General features: G+C 34.1%; 1 protein-coding gene across 1 annotated transcript; it reads right to left on the reverse strand.

Annotated features, from left to right (window-relative positions):
* Window positions 1–407: 407 nt before the first annotated feature.
* Window positions 408–10,220, reverse strand: LOC130441597 (NADPH:adrenodoxin oxidoreductase, mitochondrial). The gene is made up of 4 exons (XM_056775344.1): window positions 9,255–10,220; window positions 9,045–9,201; window positions 8,775–8,990; window positions 408–7,210 (listed from the first exon to the last, which is right to left on the reverse strand). The coding sequence occupies exons 1-4, from the start codon at window positions 9,437–9,439 to the stop codon at window positions 6,374–6,376; spliced, it is 1,395 nt and encodes a 464-aa protein (XP_056631322.1). The 5' UTR covers window positions 9,440–10,220; the 3' UTR covers window positions 408–6,373.
* Between the last annotated feature and the right edge of the window lie 16,595 nt (window positions 10,221–26,815).

Below are 26,815 nucleotides of genomic sequence, written 5' to 3' on the forward strand. Positions count from 1 at the left end.
TTTCTAAATCAAGTATGAAATAAAAGACTTCTGTCAAATTTTAAGGTTAGGTCACCACTAATTAATCACCCAGAATGGTTCGATTGCTTTCTACTCACCATTACTTAAAGCTCTCAACAATCTCATGTAGTGATGATTTTAAGTTGAAGGATTGCGAAGAAATTTTCCTTATAACTCCTCAGAGATACAAGTTGGAATTGAGGTAAATTGTCTCGTCGTGATATTTTAAACTCCAACATATGGCTTTGATATGTGTTGTTTCTTATGCGAAACACCCTGTATATAGCTACAAGTCATTAGCAATATTTTAACATACACATAAATAATACGGTGTATATAGGTAAATGTAGATGATAAATAGACAATAAATTACAAAATACTTTATTAATAACAGTAGTATTGTAAATGTTAAGAGTCTTAGAAATAATAAAAATATAATTTCGGAACAACATACAAAAGCAAAATCGATTAAAGACATGTGAAGTTAATGGTACAGGTACTTTTGCAGAAGTAGCAGAATAGCACCAAAATTCTGATTAATATACTAGGTTTTTTTCCAAAAGTACATTCATAAGGTAGGTGACCCGAATAAGGCCAGTAGCTTTTATTTATAAAAGAACTCACACTCGCCAGATGAACGCAGCACCTGTCAGTGGGTTATCGGTGATTTTGATGTCGTTGTAGTTTCAAATTCCTACGCTAGACGTACCACTGTTAGTCACATTGCATATGAATAACACTGGAGGTTAGGTGTTTCATTTGCAGCCTTCAAAATGGCTTCGGGAAGTTCTTCGTCGGATGAATCCATTTATATTATTGTATCGGATTCGGTTTAATGTGGTTTAATTTAGAAGAAGATTCCACATATTCGGTCACTTTCAAGACGTTTTGAACAACTTTGACGTTTTAGTAACAATTACAAGGTTATATAAAAAATATCTGTATTATTTCATATTTTCAAAAAATTAAAAATGCTACAAAAAGCTAGAAAAAGTTTAAATTTTATTTAATGGACTATTTCGTAAATATTTATTTACCTGTAGTAACAATAGTTATAATCTCAGAAGTAAAAAACTATCTAATAAGGTCAAAATTTGTATAATTTTACTTTCCCGCACTAGCGTGGGACACTTTCAAAACTAAAATGCGTGCGGAAAAGTGGGTTAAAACGCACGGTCGTAGAAAAAATAATATTCCTCATACTTTTAACCCGAACAAACAAAAAGCTGGACGTAAGTAGTTGAGACTTTTTCTGGGTCGCCACCCTGATTTAGCAAGGCGTAAAACACAAAATTTGAAGTAAACTTAATAAAATGATTGTCACCGATTTCTTTGACAAATTGAAGTCATGGAGGAATTGGATGTTGCTGGTAAACCTCATAACATTTACAATATCGGCTGCTGTGAATGCATATAGTAGCCCCTGAGAGCATGCTGAAACGTGACAATCGTGTCATGTGCCAATGGTCAGTACATACCACCGATGATATTATTCAAGGGTCAGTGGCTGAAACCAGAATGGGAAGAAAATCTTCCTCCCGGAACCAAGGTCGTTATGACACCCATACGAAGTATGACAAACGACGTTTTTGTGAAGTGGATCGAACATGTTGAACAGTTTTGAGTAGGAGATAAAAATTTTTACAATAAACATTGTTAAAGCTGCTGAAAAGTAAGACATTACTTTGTTTTTTTTGCCAAGTAACACTACTCATGAGCTACAGCTTGAATCTTTTTGGGACGAAGAGGTTCTTCGTTATTGGATGAACGCTCGATAAGACGTACAGTCTGGGAAAATATTTTCTTAGTATGGGCTAAGACAATAACACCTGGAAATATTATGTCAGTGTTCAAAGCTACGGGAATATACTTTCACGCCTAACAGACCTTGAAAATCCAAATGATGAAAATGAACAGGACACAACCATTTTCTCAAATCAGAAGAAAACTGCAAAAAGTGAACAAAGTTCTTCAGCAGAACCAATTACTCAATCTTCAGCTAAAAGGATCAAAACATTACCTCCTAAACATTCTTCCAATGACCAAGATGTTAGCTCTGAAGGCGATGCTCTTCAGATTCTCGGTTCTTGACATAATCATATCAGACGACGATGTTATGGAATCTTTACTATTACCTTTGAAGACGCCAAATCGAAGCTAAACACATCTTTTACAGAAATGTTGTCTACTCCTAAGATTAAAGCAAAAAGGGTTCAAAGAAAAAAATTCATATATTCAAGAGCCCAAAAGCTAATGGTTAATTTGTTTGACGCTCCTTCTGATGAAAACAAAGCATTAAAAAGAAAAATGAACAGTCCGAACCCCTCCAAAAGAAAATAAAAACCGAAGCTTTTAATCACGAAAAATAAATTTTTAATATAAATATCTATCATTTTCAGCTCATCATCATCATCAAGCCTTTGAGGTGGATTACTCCTCATTTTCTATTTTTTATTTCAAGTTTGTCGTTTGTTTTGGCTGCTTTTGTTATTATTTTCCATTCTTTTCGGTTCCGGCATTTTGCTCTCCAGTTTTCTATATTTTCTTATGTCTTCCTGTAGTTCGTTTCTTCAAGTTTTTGTCGGCCTGCTCCTTCTCCTTGGCCACAATGGGATCCATTGCGTTATTCTTTTGATCATTTCAATTGGTTTTCTTCTCATTAGGTGCTCAGCCCAGTTGAACCTTTTTTTCAGCTACTTGGTTATTTTTTCAGTCAAGAGTCAGCTTTTTAAAAAATCGGAAAACGTTAATGTGACCTTATTTGGTTCACCTACTTTATATCCGCGTCATCATATAAGCGAGCTCTGTGCAGTATGGGCGTCACCAGGAAGTTTTTACAAACTCGTTGGTGTACGCAATTGCCGACTGTACAAGTTAGTTAACAGTATTTTTTTTTCAATCCATGGGAAAATTAGATCAATAGAATTTGTATATAAAAATTTGCTTTAATTTTGAAGAAATTAGTTAGGTTATTAGATGCGACTAAAATAATATAATCCAAAAACAAGAGACAGAATTCACACTAAAAAAGCACGTCAAAGTCGAAAGACAATGCTGACTGTATCGTATTATTATGAAAGTATTCTGCACTACGATCTGCTCCAAAATATATTACGACCATACCTTTGATTGGCTTCTTTAGCACGACAATACGCATGCGCATTCATTGAATATTATGGCACAAATATTTAACACAAAAACAGGCCTTTCTTGACTGGCTGCCAACAAGATGCGATAACGAGCTAGCGAACTACAGACAAAAAACTGAAGCACTGCAGAAGAAAGAAGAGGGAGTGGATAAATACTATGTTAGAGAAAATGAAGAATAGTAAAGACAGCAGAAAATTTGTCTACATCAGAGCACACAATGCGCTCATAAGAGCGTTATTTAGAATAGAAAGAATGGGGAACGTACTTTGAAACCGCTTTTGAAGAAATGAGCGAACAGGAAAGTTACCAAGAGGAAGACGATGAAGATGCTAAACAAGAGGCACGATCATATGAAACATATCTTGAAGTAATTGGACGGCTAAAACAGCGGAAAGCCCCAGGAGCTCTATGATATTAATTACATAATATGATTCAATAAAGAATGGAGGAGAACGTCCAATTACAAACATATATAACACCATCAAGGAAATATGGGAAAAGAACAATATGACCACAGAATGGAATATGAGACTGATCATTCCAATACTAAAAAACAGAGACCCCGACCTCTGTAACAGTTATAGACCAATAACACTCTTAAATATAACTCATTCTAAGCACTCTTATAACAAATAGACTAGTAGTATACATCATTCAACAGATGCCTGAGGTCACCAAACAGTAGAAAAGTTCTATGAACACTGAATAGACCTGCATGCGATGTTTGTAAACTTTAAATAGAGACATGACAAATATGAGGATTTCCTTGAATCTTATTAACTTGGTAGAAATATGATGAACAATCAAAATTTTTATGGAGGATGGGCTAACAAAGGTAATTCCAATAAGAAAAGATGTTAGGTACAGGGGAAGCTTTTTTAACGACTCTATTCAATATCTCAATAAGAGTAATAGATGAAATAGAGGTAGGAAAAACGTACGCAGATAGTATGATATACTGGTGACCTGACACTTCTGGCAATAGATAAGAAAAACCTAGAGAAGTTGGAGGTGAATATTCAAAAATCCAAGTACATGTTGGTGCCCAAGAGAATGAAAAATAATGAGAATCTAGGACGATACCAATTCCAAAGAGTAAAAGATTTTAAGTATTTGGTTGTGAAAATCGTACTTTATGTAAAGAGTCAAATATGTCCCATTATTTATTTCTTCAGATGAAACAAATGATCTTGACGATTGATTTTTGGAATCAATTTTGCCTTTATCTTCAATATCGTCGACAGTGATATATACAAGCTCGGATCTGCGGAGAGCGCCAGCTAGTGCAAAAATGGTTTTCACTTTCATCAGGTATACTTCATCGGGAGCTAGCATAACCCTGGATATATCTTCTTTGGTAAAAACTTGCGCTTTCTATGTTCGAAAACCAATATTTTTTTAAGTAACGATGTTAGCTTATGGAAGTTTCCTATATCCAAATTTTGTTTTATTTTTACTAAACTTTTTACCATCGAATAGATTTCAAAACCTTACTTAGGTCTGAAAAATACGCCAGAAATACCTCTTCCTTAAAGTTTTGACCCCTTTCTCCTTACACCATGTAACAAAATGGTCGTATTGCTTCTCATACCTTAGTCTGGATTTGGCAGGTAACAGCTCGGAATTAGCTTCATTTGCAGCCTTCAAAATGGCTTCGGGAATTTCTTCGTCGGATGAATCCATTAATATTATTGTATCGGATTCGGTTTAATGTGGTTTAATTTAGAAGAAGATTGCACTTATTCGGTCACTTCCAAGGCGTTTTGAACAACTTTGACGTTTTAGTAACAATTACACGCCTGGGTTGTCATAGCAACTGATATCAAACCCGGGTGGTTTGATAGTTGTTTTGTGACACTCCTTTGAAGAATGTACATGGTTATATAAAAAATATCTTTATTTTTTTATATTTTCAAAAAATTAAAAATGCTACAAAAAGCTAGAAAAAGTTTAAATTTTATTTGATGGACTATTTCGTAAATATTTATTTACCTGTAGTAACAATAGTTATAACCTCCAAAGTAAAAAACTATCTAATAAGGTCAAAATTTGCATAATTTTACTGTCCCGCAGTAGCGTGGGACACTTTCAAAACTAAAATGCGTGCGGGAAAGTGGGTTAAAACGCACGGTCGTAGAAAAATTATATTTGTATAAATTGACTTGATATCTTTTATGCAGTCTTTAGAGTAATAATTTTTAGTGGTATTTTATGCCTAAAAATATTCTTGTGATTTAATAATTATTCAAGTTTTGTTATTTTTTAAAATAATTGCAATTAGTTTTTGATTAAAATTTTGTAATGTTTTATTAGCAGTCAAAACTTTATTACCGATATAACCCTCTATATGGTGGGTATAACTCTGATAGGCGACTCAGCAATAAATAATACTTTATTGCCTTGTTCATTTAATTACGGAGTTCCTATGGCCATCTTTCTCATCATCAGAACCTGGTTACCATATAGTACCATTCAGTGGAAAAAAATTAACTGTAAAAAGTATAAAAATCCCATGTAATTTAAATGGTTAGGTTAGGCACGGGTTAATGTGAATATTAAGGGTTGGTTTGAGTCTGATATTTTTTAGTCAAAACCTAATAATTTGAGGGGCGTTTGTAGAACAAAACCTAATCTGGAAAATAACGGACACCCTAATGGTCATGCCTAGAGACTCTTAAAAAAGTTTACTCCCGGCTTTAAAGTTGCAGATATCAATAATTTTTCTTAAGTGGGCAAAATACCCACTTCTCCCCTTATATATTATTAAATTCAATCAAGATTATTTTCATTGCTACAGCATCTGTACGCCGATGATAGTATCTCTTTTTCATTACTAATCCCACTTCATTGCATACATATTTGGCAACACATGATTTTAAAAAAAATAATGTTCATATAGAAAAAAAATGTACTTTTTGTATTAGTTTAGTAACATGTTGGTAAAAAAACTTGTTAAAGTTGACAAAAACGAAATAAAATTATTTGGGCTCTCATGGGTTACGTTGGTTACTAACAATCCTATTGAATTTAATATATAGTGAAAAAATAATAACAAAAATATAAAATTGAGCTAAAAATTAAATAAATGCTGATCTCTAGCACTATAAATAAACCTGGTACTGTAAAATTTCCTATTAAAAAATATATATCTTCTACTACATGTATATAAACGCATTTGAAATACTGCAGCACTTTTTTCTCTTCATATTCACATTTTTTTGTGCTATAATGAAGAATCTGCTATTCTCAACATCTTATCAATATCGACAACTTTTTCTCTAGGTTTTCCAAGCTTTACACCTTTATCCTGTTCATACTTATCAATTTTCTCCCAATGTTGCCAACTGATAACTTGAATATTTTTTTCAATCAATGTATTCTTGATGTCTTCATAACCACCTTTAGGCTTATCTACTAAATTTTCGCTATTTATATCATTTACAATAGTATCGGCTACTTCAAAAGCGTTGCCCATTGTGCTTAATATGACTCCAATGGGACCTGTGCCAAGCCATCCAGAAACATATAATCCTTTATCAACTCGTGATTTATTGTTCTGAACCACACCTCTTTTAAAATCAAAGGGAATACTACTTTCAACCTGCATAGACCTATAGCCTATACTGGGAATTGCTAAATCTGCATTTAATTCTTCTGTCTTGTCTAACAATACTGCTTTCTGTTTTAAAATATCCTCCCCTTCAAGTTTATTGATTCCCAAAATAACTTTTTCAACTTTGTCTGTACCCACAAGCTCTAATGGTGACCTGAAAAAGATCGGCTTAAATTCCTTATTTGCTTGTGTATTATTTTCCTCCAAAGATTTCAACATAAGTTCAGTTATTCGTTTCTTTTGCCTGGACAAATTGGCAAGATGTTCCGAGATACCGACGAAATCTTCTGGTCTCCATATTGTAGAGCATGACGGAAGTTTCAGCATTTCTCTCAGTTCTTTTATGGTAAAGGCAGCTTGTAAGGGACCCCGCCGTCCTATGAGGTACACAGTTTTTATTTTTGATTTTGATAAGGCTTCTAAGGCATACTCGGTGATATCAGTTTTCTGTAATATGAGATTATTAACAATTGCACTAGATCATCCCTGAATTGCAAAAAAGTGCTAAGTAACAATTTGTCACAAGTTGAGAAGAGCCAAAAAATGTCAACATTTACTCTTCCATTAAATAATACTGTAATTTTTTGATAATTATTAATATGGTCCAGCTTTGATGTACATAAGGAAGAGTTTTCTTGGGATTATGTCGAATTTTTAAGCAAAAAATTCAATTGATGATAAAGTGTAACCTTCTTTGAAGATTACCTATCTTTTTGATAGGTGTCATATCAAACCAAATTATAAAAGAGAGAAAGTTGAAGAAAAAATCATATCATGTTTTCCGAATTATAAAAGAGAGAAAGTTGAAGAAAAAATCAAAATGAAAAAAAATTCTTCCAATTAAAACATTAAATTCACAAACTAATGATATTTTTTTACAAATTAAGTTTATTCACTTTCTTCTTGCCCTATAACATTTTCTTCCACATTTGTATCATGCAATCGATTTATCATATGGAGTAGTGGAATAGTTCCAAATATTCCTTGTGATATTAAGGTGGAATCATCATTTTATTACAAAGTTCTACTAGATCTTTGTGTTTAGCGTCAGATATTGACTGACAAGAGTTGTATGCTGGAGGATTTGGGTGTGGATAATTTCCTCTGGATAACTAGCTACTTTTTGAGGATTTTGTCATGGTGTGTGTACCAGGAATCAATTTTTTGACTCCCCTGTGAATTTAATTTCCCTTATATTTAACCATAAAATTTTATCGGCTGATAAATTCGTTTAGAAACAGTATGTTATAAATAGATCTCAAATCATAAAAATCAATGTATTCCAATTTTACCACAATCAGTGGATTGATTAGGTATACTTCTTACGAAAGATATAAGTATTGGACATAATGATAGTGCCATTAAGGACCGATTTTTGATAAATGTTCCTTTAGTACTTTGAATAGTATCTGCACCCATATAAGTGTGGCATCTATTTTTATTCTGCCTTGGACATTTGTCACAGTATAGAATAATTTCTGCTTGACTCTCTTCTTTAACTTAGTTGTTGATTTGCTCCAACCCCAACTCAAACCATTTTTTATTTAGACAATTTTTATATATGATATTACCCTTATAATTAGGCTATCAAAATAATTTTTTTATCTAGCTTCTCCTGGGAGAGGCGGTCATTTTTATTAAGCCACACACAGCATTTTGGGGCTATGAAAGTGGACTTGCTTATACATGACGAAATTTCAATTGCACCTTTCTTTCAAAAAGGGCGTAGGTGGGTTTTTGACTCCTTTTTGCAATATTTCTAATAAAAAACAGCAAATAAGGGAGAAGTACTTTCTTAACTCCTTTTTGCTCATTACATACAAAATCTGTATACATTGACACCCAAGTTATTTTCTTGAATATTCAGTATGCATCTATCGTATTTTCACATGTTGTAGAGGACATTTAATCTACCAAATTTTTGTACTTGCCCTCATTAAGACAAAAATGTTACTTGGTATCTTTTTGCAATTCAAGGATGATAAATACCATAAATCATTCTAAGCCTCACCTTTAATTCATCTACATCTGATAATAAAATCCTAGCAACATCTATTGCAACGTTACCCTGTCCAAAAATAGTAGCAGTTTCACCACTTAAATCAATATCTAGATCTTTATCCCATGGCGTACCATTGTACCATCCTACAATTCTTCTTGCTTCAATTACATTTTTCAAATTTTCACCTGGAATATCTAGCTTCTTACTTTCATTTGCTCCGTATGTCTAAAATATAACATAATACAAAATATGGAAATTACCAAATATTTTTACACTTACTAATAAAACGACATGATATGCATCTCGAAGTTGTTTTAAGGTAACATCTGTTCCAAGTTTCACATTTCCTAGGAATCTTACACAAGGATTTTCTGCTACTTTCGTAAAAGTATTAACTACGTTTTTAACTTCCGGGTGGTCGGGTGCAACACCAAATCTAAAAACTTACTACTAATTGCGTTGCATAAATAACATTCCCATCCAATTTACCTTACCAAACCAAAAGGCACTGGCAATTTTTCAATAATATCTATTTGGGGAGTCTTCAATTTTTTAATTAATTGTTGTGCTGCATAAAAACCTGCTGTTCCAGCTCCAACAATACAAATTTTTGGTATTATTTGAGCGTTCGTTGTAAAAAATTTGTTTAAGAAATAATTGGGTCGTAGTGTCATTTTGAGGTTAACGTATGCTAGTCAACTAAATTTAGAAATAAACTCCGTGGAATTATATATTAGGAAAGGATATACAGGGAGTACTGTTAGCGAAGACTTACAAATAAGGGGTTTTCCAATAAGAGGTGTTATTTTGATATTCAAAGAAAAATGCCATTTTTTGAGATAAATGATCGGATGTTTATTTCATTATAAAGAGGAAGGTATGCCGTTAATAATGGAACACAACATCAGCCAAATGGCCGCCACGACTGCGCTTACAGGAGCATATCGTTTTTATGAAAATTTCCGTAACCAAATTGCAAAGCGGCTGCCCTATGTCCTCGATAGCCTCACGAATTCCATCTTTGAGGTCTTGAATCGATGCTGGACTGTTGGCGTAGACCTTATCTTTCACGTGGCCCCAAAGGAAAAAGTCGCAAGGTGTTAAATCACAAGATCTCGGTGGCCAATTGTGATCACCTTTTCGAGAGATAACACGGTCCGGAAATTTTTCACGTAAATGATCGATGGTTTCGTTGCTTGTGTGGCACGTAGCGCCGTCTTGTTGAAAGTAAACGTTGTCCAAATCAATACCATCCTATTCAGGCCATAAAAAATCATTAATCATCTCTCGATAGCGTAATCCATTCACCGTAACTGTTGTTCCAGCCTCATTTTCGGAAAAGTAAGGTCCAATGACACCGCCAGACCATAAACCGCACCAAACAGTCACGCGTTGAGGATGGAGAGGATTTTCAACAATAACTCTTGGGTTTTCCGAGCCCCAGAATCGACAATTTTGTTTATTGACGTAACCACCAAGGTGGAAATGGGCTTCATCAGTTAAGATGATTTTTCGATGAAATGATGATGAAACCGTCTCTGCCACACTTTCACCATTTTTATAGTGAATTTTAATAATTTCAATGCGTTGTTGAAGCGTGTATCGTTCCATTTTCATCAATGGCGTAGTTTCTACTTGTCAAATGTCAAAAAATGACAGCTTCAAAAGTGACATTTACCGAAATAGCGGGCTGTTCAACATAACACCTCTTATTGGAAAACCCTTTAATTCATTATTTATAGTCCGCACATTTCATGAAGTGTTTGATGCACCTTGAAATTTTTTCATTTAAAATCTATTGGATTGAAAAGCAGATATACCTGTGTTGGCTTGACCCACCTTGGGACACCAGGTAGTGCGTATCCTAAAAAGGTGTAAAAAAATGTGACCTAAAAAAAGTGCTTGATTCATCAGCCAACAACCAGTAATAGAAAGTTTAGGTAATTTTAAAAATACAACTATTTAGGCAGACACTTTTGAGAGGGTTTATATTTAATAAATCCACTCCAAAGTTGATTTTTTTAAAATACCATTTGAAGTGACGCTGCAATTTTGATAGCATCTTAATTAAATATAAAAAAAATTATCTACAAAAAGCCAGACACTTTTTCCGGGGTTTAATTGTCGGCAAACATCAAAATAATAAAAAAAAGAGATGCTGCGCATGGCGGTAGATTTGAGTGAGAGCGCCGATCACCACCGTTGCGTGTCTTGTACAGCTGTACCGGCAGTAAGTCCATATTTTCAGTTAACCTGCGTTGTTGTGAGCACATGTTATAAAGTTTTCTTTTAATTCATTCATAAATTTGAAAAATTATTAATAATAAAATATATAATTCGTTATATTCTATTTTTAGTACGTTTCTGAATCAAATTTTGTTCGCAAAAATGAAATGTGTGTCGTGTGTGATATGTAAACAAAAAGATGGTGGAAAGATTAATCCATTAACTGATAGTACATTAAATAAATGTCGAATTACATTAAAAATTCGTCAAGAATACAAAATAAAATACTGTGATTTTACCATCAGAATTGTCTTCTAATAAAGAAGGCTATCATCGGCAATGCTACGCGAATTTTACAAGTTTAAAATAAACAATACTAGCAGAATTTGTCAGCAATTTCTTTGGAATCTCCTTCTACATCAGGTATTTCTTATAAGTCATTTTCAGTCATCAAATTATATATGTACTTTTATTACTAATAACATAGATCTCGAGTTTGCATGAATAATTGAAACAACTTTTAATTTATATTGATTTTTATAGATATTCCTCCAAGAAGTGATCAAGTCGTCGAAAGCGAGGAAATTGTACAGACGGTTCCTGAACTTGCAGACAGTGTTTTTTTATCAGATAATCCTCCAACAACTCATCAAGTTGCTGAAAATATTAAAATTGTACAGACTACACCTGAACTTGAAGACAGCGATTTATTTTTAGATAATCTTCCAAGAAGTGATCAAGTTTTTGAAAATATTGAAATCGTGCAGACAGAACCTCAAATTCAAGAGAGTGTTAGTCACACAGACAATGGAACTCAGCCTGAAAGACAAGATGGTCTCGGCCCGAATCCAGAACCTGCAACAGCTGCACCTGATGCATCAGAAAATACTGATGTTTGTATTTTTTGCAACAAAGCTCGTCGGAAAGTAAAAGGCAAGCACGTGCCATTATACTCTGATCAATACTCTTCAACCATATAAAGAATTCCTGGAGGATACAATAGTATATAAACAATTACAAAGCTCAGTAGATGTAAAAGCTCATCGTATTGGTAGAGTTGAATACCTAAATTCCTTACGTATGTATGACAACAAACCAAAAACCGAGTTTCATAAGAAATTAGAATATCGCGATAAAGCTTTTCAGGAAGTTTGCTTTTTCATTGACAAAAATTAGCTGCTGACAATGGAGAGGAGTTTGATAGCAATTTAGGTATAAGTTTTTTCGAGCAAAAATTGAAAAAAAAATACGGGGACTTACTTGAATTGACTTTAATGCACGACAAGAAAATTGTAGGGCCTAAGGATCGTGAGATTGACGAATATTTATATTCGTTGATACAGGAGAGAGTGGTGCAAATATTTTACGCTAAAAAATACTTAATATAGAAAAAACGCCATTGCCAGAAAATATACGTACATCGGATGTATTCAAGGGAGAGTGTTCAATTCCGCAAATATTGAAAGATTTTTATTTAACATTGCTAGCTGATACCCTTAGAAAACGGAGAAAACACATTCAGACAGATAGAATTAGTAGCTCATTGGCTGAAGATGCAATTTTTAACGTCACAAACGGTAAAATAAAAACGAAGAAGCATTTGACTTTAGCTATGACGTTGAAGAGTTTAACGAGTAATCGGAAAGTCGTTGAGATAATCAACAGATATGGGCACTGTTCAAGTTATCATGTGCGATCAACTACATGTCCGGAAGGTATCGTAAAAATGAAAGGATTACATACTGGTCTTGCTTTCGATAATTTCGATAGATTTGTTGGTACTTCGTCCGGTAAATATACTCTTCATGATACTGTTGGTATCATTTACCAAAATGTAGACCGTATTTTGGAAGAAAATGCAGCAGTATTTGATGAAGAATTATCATTAATTCTAGATGAAGCTTCGGAGAATTCTAATCCATGTGAGACTTTGGCAAAAGGTGGTAGGAAGAGAAGAAGACCGCTTGAGGTTATAACTCCAATTATTGAACCTTACAATAATAAAATTAAAATGCCTGAGACTTTAATTTTGAATATTGATGAAGAATGTCCAATCAGCTCCAACTACATTAGAATTAGCTCAAACATTTGACGTATTATGGATGCTTTCACATGCGCTGGAGATTCCCAAAACACCCATGTGGGTTGGATTCAATTTCAAGTTTATAGAAGATTTTAATACCACACAGCAAAAGATATGTTATTTAACACCCATAAATGATTCACTAACTGGAAAAGACATAGTTGTTCAGACTATGAAAGAAAGTCAAAAAATTGCAGAGGAAATAGGGGAAACATGTATGAGTGTCACTTACGATTTGGCAATTGCCAAAGTTGCGATGCAAATACAAGCAACGGAAAAGCCTACGTACGATAATCTATTCATTCATTTGGGTGCTTTCCACATAATGTTTGCATATTTCAAAGCTGTTGGCAAATTTATTGCAGGCTGTGGATTGATGAATATTGCTGTAGACACTGGATTATTAGTTTCTGGATCGGTCAATTCATTTTTAGATGGTAAACATTTCAACAGGTGCAAAAGATTACATCCTTTAATGGCACTTGGCTTAGAAATAATGAATTTTCAGTCTTTTCTTAACAAAAGAAGCAAAGACATTGGAGATGATTTGCGTTCGGAGCTCATGCACTTTGGCGACGGTATATCATCATTTTCAGATTTAATTGGCAATCGTGAAATCTCAGAATTGATTGAATCTTACATGAAATATCGGGAAGCTTGCGTGAATGGCGACTTTGGAAAAACAGCGCAGTACTATATGATGTACATTCTTTTTGTTAATAACTAATTGGCACTAAGCCGCAGTATCAGAACCGGAGACTTCTCGTTGTATAAATATATTATGCTACAGATCACAAATCTTTTTTTTTTGCTATCAATCAACCGAATTTACGCACGTTTCTTGGTTAAATATCACAATAACTTAGTTAATGTTGGTGCGCTTAATCCTGAAATAATGGAAGAATTGAAAGCAGGATACTTTGGCATACAACATACTGAAAAGTCATTCTCCAGGCAACCGATTGATCTCACACTCGAACAAACAATCAACGCCGATGCTGCGAAACGATTGGTTGGGATAATTAATTTTACCAACTCAATTTCAGCTCGACAGCGATGGTGTTTGAGTCATCAGATTACAATACAGATAACAATAATTTCATATACTTATGAGGCAACTGGCTTACGAAAACGTCAAGACGTAACCGCTGATTTAGAAGATCATCGTATAAAAAAAGATACTGAACAACTTCGAAAATTTATCAATGGGTTCTCCAAGTTCGTGAACCCTTTCGATTCAGACCTTGATGAGAAGCAACTCTTCAATATTTCGAACGGAAGAGCAGCTTTACTTGAAGTGGTCTTATGTTAATTTTGACACGAAAGGTGAAGAATTACGCAAAAATGTATTAAAGAGCGTGCAGAATCGGAGGAAAGATTTGAAAAGCCGATACCACGATTGAAAATAATTAATTTTTCTTCAGAAGTTGTTGAGAAAAAAATTAAAAGCGGTGGTAAAGTTCAAGAAGTCACCATGCAGTGAGATTTGTTTGGAAAGATGTTAGGTTTATCAATGGACCATTCCATTGATTTTGAGAAAATTTTGTGTTATCTTATCATTCCGATCCCAATGTCCTTGTGTCATTTTGATGGAACAGACTGTAAAACAGATAAGTCGGCTATCGTGGCAATTTTTGAGAAGCAGCACCAACAAGGAAACATACCTGACGTCTTCGATGTTGTATTAGTTGATGGTTTCTTTCTTTTACATACGTTACGTGATGTTCCAGCAACGTTTGGTAATATATCAAAAAAAATTATGTCATGTTTAACAGCTACTAAAGCTTCTCGAGTTGACATAATCTTTGATCAATACATCACTCCGTCAAACAAAGATTATGAACGCAACTTACGGAATGAAGGAAATACTATTGATTTTAATATCAGTGGACCTATGCAAGTTCGACCAACAGATTTCGACAAGGAATTAAAGAACATTAAATTTAAACAAGTTTTCGTAACCTTTTTGATTGAACATTGGCGCGATCCTGAAATGGTACCTTTCATTGGTCAAACAATTATCAATTTAAATTACGATTATTGTTATTCATACAAACTTGAGAATAATAATATTGTACGAATAATAAATGATTATTTATATTGTGAAAATCATGAAGAAGCTGATACCAAATTAATTTATCACGCATGTCAATTGAAAAATGAGTCTGCCACAGTATATGCTAGCTTACCCGGATTTCATGCCATGACGGGATGTGATTACAACGCTGCATTATATAAGAAGGGCAAAAAAGCCATTCGAAATTATTAGAAATAATTCGGATTATCAGAAAGCACTTGCTGACATTGGAAAGTTAGATGTCCCTGGATTACAATACGAAATGTTTGCAACACTTGAAAAATTTGTCTGTGAATTGTACGGCTACAAGAACGTTACAAATATTAATAATGCGCGCTTTCAAAAGTTTTGTTCTACTTACAAATCTAAAAATACAAATGAACCTTTTGGAAAAACTTTGATCAAATATGATGCGTCAAATTTACCACCGTGCAAAGCAGAACTACATCAACACCTTTTGCGGACACAATACATTACAAGTATTTGGCGAAACGCTCATCTGAGTACTCCAACATCTTTGTTACCTGGAAGACACGGTTGGACTCTAAAAAATAACAAATATGAGTTTAAATGGTTTGAGGGTGATTGTATGCCAAAAACCGTTTTGGATGCTATAAAAATCGGTTCAACTACCGAAAACAATCCTAGCAACGAAGGTTTGTATCTTCTAATTTTCTTCTTTTTTCACATATGATGTCATTATGTAAATTGAGGACTTTGCAGCAAGAACGACGCAGCTCCAGTTTTAACGAAAATCGGGGTTATGCACTGTTTACAATGATCAAAATATTAGCTATCGTTTGGTGCAAAATCGACGCAGCTATGGTGATTGGGTATACTAAAGCATGTAATAATGGAGATGCGTCATACTGTGTTTGGAGCAAGAAAAACGTAGCTCCGGAGCTACGTCGCTCTTGCCCCAAACGCGCATCGCATTTTGTTTTGACGTTTATTAGATATTTTAGTAGTTTAACTGTTTGCGTTAGTTTTCTACTTTTGCTATAATATTCTTAGTTGTTATTTTTGAGATTATAACAAGTGTAATATGTTAGAGGACTTGGACAGTGAACCTGAACCTTTTAGCGGTGGTTCCAGTGATAAATATGTGGCAGATACAGCCGACAGTAGCACATCAAGTAGTGATAGTGATAGTTTGGAGGTTAGAAAAACAAACAGGAAGTCTGTAAATGAATCGCAGTGGGTTCGAAATAAGAAAAAGAAACTTTTGGCTACTAGAGCAAGACATCTTAATAGTGTGAACAAAATGGTCGGTCCTAGAGGGGTTGGCGTTGGCGAAGACTGTAAATGCAAATTTAAATGTTTCGAAAACTTTAATGAACAGGTGAGAACGCAGATCTTAAAGAAATTTAATGAAATTGGCGAGAAAGTAATGCAGGATACTTACCTTGTAGGCCTAATAAGTACGTCAGAAGTAACCAGAAAACGTCCTAATACAGAAAATGGTCGGCAACGAAACGTTTCCCATAAATACATGGTAAGTACTCACTTACCTTTCAATTTATTTTCTGAAATAATCCATTTTTTTAAATTCCCGATTCGTATTGGTTCAAAATCCCACCGAGTATGCAAAAAAACATTTGGTGCGGTTCATGGTATATCATCTAAAAGAATTGATCGCTTGTCAGCTTTCTTAAAATCTAACGACGCTATCACATCTCCTAAGGATGGTCGTGGAAAGCATCACACTAGATCCCCCCAGAAATCGTTGAGCAAGTAGATAGCCATATTCGCAGTTTTCCCAAGAGATCGTCTCATTACAGTCGTCAAAAAAATAATAATAAAATGTATCTTTCACCGGAATTAAATGTCAAGAAGCTGTATGAATTATATCTAGAAAAATATGAAAAAGATATGTTTGATATATATGGCCTAAAAGATAAAAAACATCTTTTCCGTCCGAAAGTGACTTACGACTTCTACTTTAGATCTTTCAAGGCTAATTTTAATATTTCGTTTGGCAGCCCACGGTCCGACACTTGCAAGACTTGCGACGAATATGAAAATAAACTTAAGCTACCCTTATCCGATGAAGAATTAAACCAAATTAAAACTTCTAAACAGCTCCATGTAAGCAGAGCTCAAGTATTCTTTGATGCACTCAAAGAAAAAACAGAAAAAGCTAAAAATAATCCCGAGGTAGAATTACTTAATTGTATAACTTAATCTCGTGAAATAAAAAACTTGAACATAATTAATCTAAATAAATACTTTTTTCTAATTCTACTCCAAAATAAAAATTTTAAATTTACAGCTGTACAAGACAGGTGTCCAACAGCCTCTTTCTATTATAAATAAGATTTATTTTGATGTTTGCCGACAATTAAACCCCGGAAAAAGTGTCTGGCTTTTTGTAGATAATTTTTTTTATATTTAATTATGACGCTATCAAAATTGCAGTGTGAATCAAACACTTCAAATGGTTTTTTAAAAAATCAACTTTGGGGTGGATTTATTAAATATAAACCCCCTCAAAAGTGTCTGCCTAAATAGTTGTAAACTTTCAATTAATGGTTGTTGGCTGTTGAATCAAGCACTTTTTTTGGGTCATATTTTTTTACACCTTTTTAGGATGCGCACTACCTGGTGTCCCAAGGTGGGTCAAGCCAACGTAAGTATATCTGCTTTTCAATCCAATAGATTTTAAATGAAAAAATTTTAAGGTGCATCAAACACTTCATGAAACGTGTGTTACTAGCTCTCCGACTATTATATAAAGTACATCAATTATTGATTTCAGATAGCACTATAAGTTTTTATCTTCAGGATAATAAATATTTCATATATTTTTTATAGTAATATTGAATAAATCTGTTTATTAAAAACATCTTTTTCTCCTAATTTCGCTAGCCTGTATCACAAAGATTTTTTCCTACAGCCACATACGAACGAGAAGGATTTCATACGATGCATCATTAAAACAAAAAATTTGTAGAAATATTTCCACAACTGTGTAAACTGATAATCATTTCAAAATTAATTCGATTAAACTGAGATTTTTGATTTTGTTGAGTAGAGATGACGTTGGCTGTCATCTTACTTTTTCTCACATGTGTTACAAGTTCTCTAAAAAGTTTTCGACCTCAACTTAAAGATGTTACTAACAAGAAAAAAAGTCGTCGCACTCTCAGCGTGAGAGACTATAGCCCATTTTTTACCGTTAGCAATCAGTAAATATCATCAAAAATCTTAATTTGTACAAAGAAGTTTCCATGAAAATAAAAAATGAAAGAAGAGAAAAGAATTGTGTACTAGAAAAAAAATTTGGTTAGTTTCATTAATTTTTTCCTAATAATGCCCTAAATTTATCTCGTTTTGGCACATATGCAGCTATATAGGAATTAAATGCCAAAAACCGACAAAATGCTAATAATAGCGCATTTTTTGTAAAAAATGTGTTAATAATATAAATTGAGAAATGTATTTCCACAAACGTTGAGAGTATGGAGGGTAGAGGTAAGGAGTACCATCTCATATGGCAGTTTAGCTTAAAAACTGTTCGCTTGTAGACGGTAAATTATAATTCAAAATTTGACCAGAATGGCGCTCCCATCATATAATCGTTCAGTTCAATCTTCCGTCCGTCTTATTTGAATATGTAGTGTTAAAAAATTTTAAATAACTAGAGTCGTCGCTTTATTTAAAATTTACTCTCATGTGATAGTAGCGGCTCCCTAACGTAAAGAATTTGATGGGCACTTTCTGTAGCACAGAGATGGTTCTCCTTACCTCTACTCTCCATAGTTGAGAGATTCTCAATATTAATGTCCCGAGTGCATGTCAAATTGTCGATAATTTAATTTTCTCGAGTGCGCGAATGCGCACGAGAGGAAATTATGAGACAATTTTACATGCACGAGAGGGCATTTTGGCAGACTATTTCCTGAGAAAAATTTAATTTAAAATAAACAATAATTGTTCCTTTTCTTAAAATATAAAATTAAAACCAAATGATGTTTATTAATCCTAGACGAAAATTTGGCACTAGTGCAAATTATCGATAATTTGTACTAGTGCAGTATTATCGCTGAAATTTGATCGTTGCTAGGTAAACATAAAATATTACAGCTTTTTGGTTGGCTTAAATTTTTCTCAGGAAATAGTCACTGAAATTTCCGCCATTTTTGACGTTCACTATCTGAAAATAAAATTGTTATTTATTTGTTTTTAACAGACAATACGCCTACGCAAATAAATGAAGAGTTGAACAGTGCACAAAATACACCCCAAATTTAAAACTGCACAGAATGAACGCGAACATGACACTGGTTCGCTAGTAAAAATCTAGTAATTTATGTAAAGAAATTTTAACAGTGATAAACGATTTCGAATTATTTATAATGTATTATATATTAACTTTACTGTATGAAATGTGTAGAGAACTATATACAGAGCGACATTTGAGACGGCGTTGGTGGGTGAGACCCCTCAATTTGAATAAAAATATCGACAGTTGCCTTAATACGACATATTGTAAAATGAACGAAATTGATCCAGATGAATGTTTTAAACATAGATGAAGAATCGGGTCTTAACAATACATTCAATAAAAAAACCTGATTAACTATTAGATCAGTTAGATTAGATAAGTTAATCACCAGTTCTTGTCAAGATATTTTCAAATGGGAAAATGATTCCCTATAGTCTACCAAATTTTGGTTTTCTTGTACCAGCCAACTGTTTGTTATATAAACACTCATTAGAACCTACAAATTCTATCAGCTTTTCACTAAGAGAAGTCATTTTTCAAGGTATTTACAACTACAAACTACATTAGGAAAGTGAGGTTATGTTTTTGTGACGCTCAGCGCTTAAAAAGTAGAAAGTAGGTTAACTTGACGTCAAGATCGCGTACAAGCTATTAAAGTAATTTGATATTTTAGTGGAATAAAACGCGACGTGGTTTCCTTTCAGGTAATCAGAAAAGACTGCATCGTGGTTTAGGACCTTCAAACTTGGACATATCAACTTGATTGTCTACAAGCATTCGGGACGGTAAAAAACTGCGACCACCAGCGATATTAAAAAGTTTACCAAATGAAAAGGTTATAGGCATATCAAAATAACACATTTGCCATATACTGCTTGAAGAATTATGCATAAGTAAATTATCTGCGCATCACCAAATTCGCTCACTTTAGATCAAAAGCGCATTCGAATGAACATTTGCCAGGCCCTATAGATGAAACCTAGATCCACCATTTTACTCCTTTAACGAAAAAACAATCAAGACCATGGATTACAAAGGCTGAACTTGCATCGACTGGAAAAGTAATGGCGACCGTTTAATGGAATAGTCATAGAAGTGTGTTCATCTTAAGGGTTGAAAAGAGAAATTGCAAACAAGCGACAGCATTCAAAGAAAAAAAGAGCTTTTCCATTTGGATAACACACCTTCTCACAATTTTTTTTAGGTCTCATGTCCCAAATTTGACGACGGGAGAGGGGGGATTTGCGGCTTGATGAAAATGTTCGGCAAAAGATTTTAAATTTTGCCAAACTTCATTAACAGTTCTAGCTGGCTGGCTAGTTAACTAGCTATCCACCTTATTCCTAAAACACATCCTATTTTTTTAATTTCTTCTCCCAAATTTTCCGCGCATGATTTTAGTTCGCGTTGATTTTTAGGAGATTGATGATAAATGGTATATAATTTATCTATAAATATGTGAAAGTGGTTAATACCATTTACTTCGGCGACAGCATCGTTAACAGAGAGCTCCAGACGATGATTTAAACAGTGCCACGTGATTATTTTTGGAAATTTTATCATAAATTTTGTAGCCACTCCTGACCGTTTTCCTAACATTACACTTGCTCCATCACTGGTAAATGCAATTAAATTTTGTTTCACATAATTCTCGTCGAAACCATGTTTTTCCAAATTATTTAAAAGGTATTCTGTAATGGTGGATGCTGTTTGATCGGACAATTCTATTAAATCAAAAAAAAGGGATCGTGGTTCGCTGATTTTATTTATTTCGAATTTTGAAAATATAATTGGAGTAGATTTTTTACTTAATGATGTAGATTCATCAATAAGAATCGAAATCTTTCCATCTGTTTCTGAACAAATTCTTAATTTCATATTTTTGGATATGTGATTAATTATATTTGTGCAGGTATATCTGGCTGGACCGTAAACCAGGTGCCAAAATTGTTCCATTTAAACCTTGCTATTGCAATAAATTATAATAATCCGAATATGGTCGGTCGTGTTTGTCTAAATAAGAATCAGTTCTAAATACTAAAGACGTGCTCTTAATAGACGCCTTATTTAAATTGTCTATTACATTTTCTATTGGCTGATGCTGTTCGCTTTTTAAATTTTTTTCTGAATTAATAAGCACTGTTGTTTTCGCGTGCTCAAAAAATTTTTCTTAATGACGTTAACTGCGATTTTTTATTTTTACCGTAGTAAGAAACGGATGTGGAACTCCATTCCTTTGAAATATTTACACCACGGGTTTTAGATACCCCTAAGTGCTGTATTTTGTTACAAAAAGAGCAACCTAATTTCCCGGATTCGGAAAGTAACCAATAAAACTGTCTTTTCTTTTCTAACCACATTTCCGCACTCCAAATATCAGGCCGCGAGACTTCGTCAGAATCGTTATCATTATAAGTACTTGTTGACGTTGACTTTGATGCTATGTCTGCAAGTTCAACAGATCTCTGTTGATCAGCGTTTAAGTTGGTGTTGGATACTTGGCTCAATGTTACATTTTCCTGGGTCATTGACTCATCTTCGTTGCTAGTTTTTAATTTCCTTTTAAAAAAATCGGTGATGCTACTGTTTTTTCTTTTTTCACTCATCTTGAAATGAAACGAAAAAAAAAACGGAGATTTTTTTATTAATAATGAAAATGAAATATACTTACACTTTAAGTTTATTAGATTAAAGATTATAGAAAAATGCAACTACTGCATAAGTACATATATGTAGCGCGAACGTATTGACACTTTTTAATCGACACTTTGACTTAGGTAGTGTGCATAGAATATTTTGCTAACAGTAGTATTTATCAATCTTATTATTACATTGTATGTAATAAAGGTTTTAATGTATACAATAGTTTTGTGTGGCACTTATTCACTAATTAAAACTTCCACTTTCTATAAATGTGCTGTCGTAAAGATGGTTTGACACTGATTAAAAAAATTTTTTTAAATACTCAAATTCTTACACTAATGGTGGGAAATGTAAGAACTACAAAGATGGGAATTTCCCAGCAATTGGAACAACAACAACAGCAAAACATCTACCAATACTGGAAACCAGCATCTGGAAATTCTATTTCACAACAAATGTGTAATAAAAATTCTTAGCATTAGCCCGTTTGGGTATGGCAATAAACTATACCAGTGATGAGTAACGCACGGTCCCTGGGCCGCTTGCATTAAAATTTATGTATGAAATCTTTACTTTTTTAAAATTTTATATTTTTCCCGTTGAATCGGTTCACGTATTTGTTTCGGTTCGGTTCGAGTTCCTGTTCAGCAGAAAAAAACGTTCACGGTTCGGTAAAAGAAAGCCGGTTTGTTCCTGTTTTTGTTCCGGTTCGGGTTCGGTTCAAACCCTTGTTTATAATAATACATATAAAAATTCGTCAAAAATTAGAAAAAAAAATCAGCAATTCTTTTTAATTTTTTTTTTTCAATACGTCAGCTAATTCTCGTTATCAGAAATCATCTTTAGTTCCGTAACGCGTTCCTGTCCAAAAAAGAAGTACCGAAACCACGTTTTTTGAGCCAAGCTTCCAGATTTTCTGAAACTTCAATTGGATTTTTATTTGATGAAATCACTGCTGTATTATCAGTAAATGTTGCTCTGAGTATCCTAGGATTGGATGGTATATCTGTTGTAAAAGGTAGATACTAGAACGCCCCCAGAATCCTTGCTCTTGATTTTATTCGATGATAGTCCTAATTCGCAATTAGCTCTAAAGTGTCTATCTTCTAGGTATGATTTGAGGACAGGACCTGGTTAAAGTTACTCTAGTGAAAACCTCTATGTAAAAAATTGTAATAAGATTATTTGTTAATAGCCAACAACCAGGATGCAATTTTATCAAAATTTGTGGAATTTACTTGTTTTTGGGCTTAAAAAATGCTAGAAACACTTTTAGCAATTTTATGTATCAAATAAATAGTGAGATCACGTTCGTGAGTCTGAAACAAACCAATTCAACCCTTAACAATCTCAAACTCAACCGTGTGATAACTTTCGGGGAGTATTTGAGGTTCTTCAACATCAATATATACAATTTTTGGCCCGTAGACGGAACGTGAATCCACCACAACATATCATAGACCAAATAGCAGTTAAAACATTTGAGTTTCTTGGAATTAAACAGCACCAAAGTATATTTTTTAGGCATTAAAACATACATCCAAGGTATTTAAATTTATTGACTCTCTGTATGTTATTTGTTGTCGGCTAATATCGCAGTATCGTCGGTATATCTAATATTATTTATGAGAGTTCCATTTACTAAACACCCCACAAAAATTATCGCATCACTCATTATTTTTTAAATATTTTAAATGTGTGGCCTGTTTTTCGACTTTTATTATTATTACAAATTAAAACACCAATAGATACGCCTTTTGCAACATTTATTTTATATCAGTTTAATCTACAAAGGACAAAAAGTTTCATTTACCAAAACATAGAAAATATCAAAAAAATTGTACAAAACATCTATACAAAAAAATGAACTGCTTAAACTAAAACCAGCCAATGAATTTCTAATAGCGTGTGTTGCCGCCCCTCGCTTTAATTACAGCTTCCATTCGTCTTGAAAGGCTTCTAAACAGGTTCTGGACGTATCCTTTCCCAGAAGTTAAAAAGAACATTTTGAAGATCATCTAGTGTTCTTATTGGTGCCGGATGTTGCTGAATTTGTCATCCTAAATGGTCCCAGACATGCTCTATTGAGTTAAGGTGCGGGCTACATGCAGGCCAATTCAGGGTAGGTATCTCGACCTCTTCTAAGTACTGCCGAACCTCTCTAGCAGCGTGTGGACGAGCATTAGCATATAGTTGTCACCGATATGAGGCATATAGGGCATAACATGGGGTTCTAGGATATTGGTTATGTACCTGTCAGCATTTAGTCTTCTATCATTCACTGGTACTAACACCGTGCGACCCTCGAAAGAAATTCCTCCCCAAACCATGATAGAGCCACCACCAAAGCTTTCAGTTTGACAAAAATTAACCTAATCGTGCCATTCACCACGTCGTCTATATACTGGTACACGCCTATCTGATGAATACAGACAAAATCTTGAATATTCCAATTTGCATATTCTCGAGCAAACTTCAATCTTGCTACTCGATGTTCTCTGGTAAGAGGTGGACCTCTAGCAGACACTCTGGCTCGCATACCTGCTCCTCTCAGCCTATTTTGAACTGTTTGTAGGCTTATTCGGACACTACGAGCAGCCAACAGATCTATTTGCAGCCTTCGAGCGGTGGTATGCCTAATTCTTAACGCCGTTAACCTCAAATAACGATCATCTACTACCGAAGTTACCCTTCCGCGGCCTTGTCCGGGTCTTCTTATTGGCTGCCCTGTTTCTTGGTAGCGAATAACAACTCTGGGCATGGTGCTTTGTTGAACTCCAATTACCCCAGCGAGGTATCTTTGACTGCGGCCATCTTTTATGAGCGCGATGATTCTAGCGGCTTCTTCATTCGTCACATGTCTTGTTAAACGTTGAGGCATATCCATTATTAGCAAACTAAATTTTCACTATTCAATAACACAATTTGCTTAGAAGGTTCTCGATCTCAATGCATTCTCCTAGACAGAAATGATTTACTCGAGCATTTTTGCTTCCAAAAAAATTTGTAAGAAATTGTGATATTTTTTGTCCATGATAAGAAACCAGAAATATCTATTAAGTTGATACATATACAGATTATCCCAAAAAACTAAAATTAAATATTAAAAATATCCTAAAATACCAGTGAAGCGATAATTTTTGTGGGGTGTATATAATGCCTTTTTGATGGTCTTTTAATGCCAACTGAAAAATCTACGTATATGTTAAATAGCATGGGTGAGAGTATGTATCCCTGACAATCTCACCTAAGTATCTGAAGGTATTCCGTAGATAGAGAACCGCTAGTTCTCAGTTCCACTGTTTGATCTGCATACCGCTTTTGTATGATCCTGATGTCTTTACTATCAATATCAACATCCTTTAGAATGTCAAACAGTAAGTCATGCCGAATGGAGTCAAACGCTTTTTGGTAGTCTATAAAGCAAACGAAGACGTCTTTTCTTTGATTATAGCATTTTTGAATTAGTAACTGCATACAGAATAGTGCTTCCCTGGTACCTATCCCGTTTTTAAACACAAACTGCGTTTCACCACTAACCTCTTCGCACTTTTTAAATATTCGTTTGTGTATAATCTTCAAAAAAGCCTTAAGTGCGTGGTTTATCAAGCTTATCAGTTTGTAGTCTTCACAAGTTTTGACACTGAGCTTCTTCTGGATAGTTACAAATGTGGATTTTAGCCAGTCTAGGGGAATATTGCCACTATCATACTCGTATATTATGTTTGCATAGATGTTTAGTATCTATTAATTTTAGTGTTTCTGAGTAGATGTTATCATGTCCAGGACCATTTCCGTTCTTTAGATTTTTAATATTCTATTATTCTTGGGCCCGTTGGCCTCACGTTACTATTTACATCTATCCTTCTATTATCGTAAAATATATTCTGAATATATTCCTTCCAGATATTGCACAGCTCCTCTGGCTCAGTTATAATTCTGTTATTTACCCCAATCGAGTCGATGGTGTGTTTTCTAAAAGTTTCTGTTACCTCCTTTAGTTTTTTATGAAATTTGACAGAATCATCTTTCTTATGTAGATCTTCCACTTCCTCACACATGTCAGCTATCCAATTGTTTTTCGTCTCCTTTATTTTACTACGTATGGCCTAATGCATATTGTTATATTTTTGTTGGTCATGTTGTAGTTTAGCTATTCTTCGATCTTCCATTAAGGTGAGTATTTCTTATGTCATCCATTGCTTTTTAGCTTCCGTTTCCGTTTTATTGAATGCTAAAAACAAATTGCGAAATCATTAAAACAAACTGGAAACCGTGTGAAAAACATGGTGTGCTCAAATCTAAGTCACAGACATCGTTTGGCGTTGGTACTTGATAGTCATTGCAATGCCAATCTAATCGGAAACTGAATACGTTTAAATTGAATTGGCACATCTGTAGGTATAATAGGGATTCCTGGTATTAATATATTTTCACATCGGAACTTGCAATTTGAAATTCTGGCTTCGATAACGTTTTTCATTAATTTTTGAATGACTAATCGCGTACCGTTGCACAGCCGTGGCGGGTTCGAATTACGACACAAAATAATCAGAGATCCAACCTTCAATTGTAAATTATGCGGTGGCATGCGTGGCAAATCCAATGAGTTCAAAAACTCTGTTGGAAAATTTACAGCTTCGCTGGCATCGCAAACTATATCAACAGATTTGTATGATACCAAGTTCCCTGGCAACAACTGTTGTATCTTCAGATTTAAATCGTCAACGTCCACATTTTTTGCCGCTAAAATTGCTCTCTCTGCATGCAAAAGTGACCTCGAGAAAAACCTG

Source organism: Diorhabda sublineata, chromosome 3, assembly GCF_026230105.1.
Source record: "Diorhabda sublineata isolate icDioSubl1.1 chromosome 3, icDioSubl1.1, whole genome shotgun sequence".
In the NCBI taxonomy this organism is placed as follows: Eukaryota; Metazoa; Arthropoda; class Insecta; order Coleoptera; family Chrysomelidae; genus Diorhabda; species Diorhabda sublineata.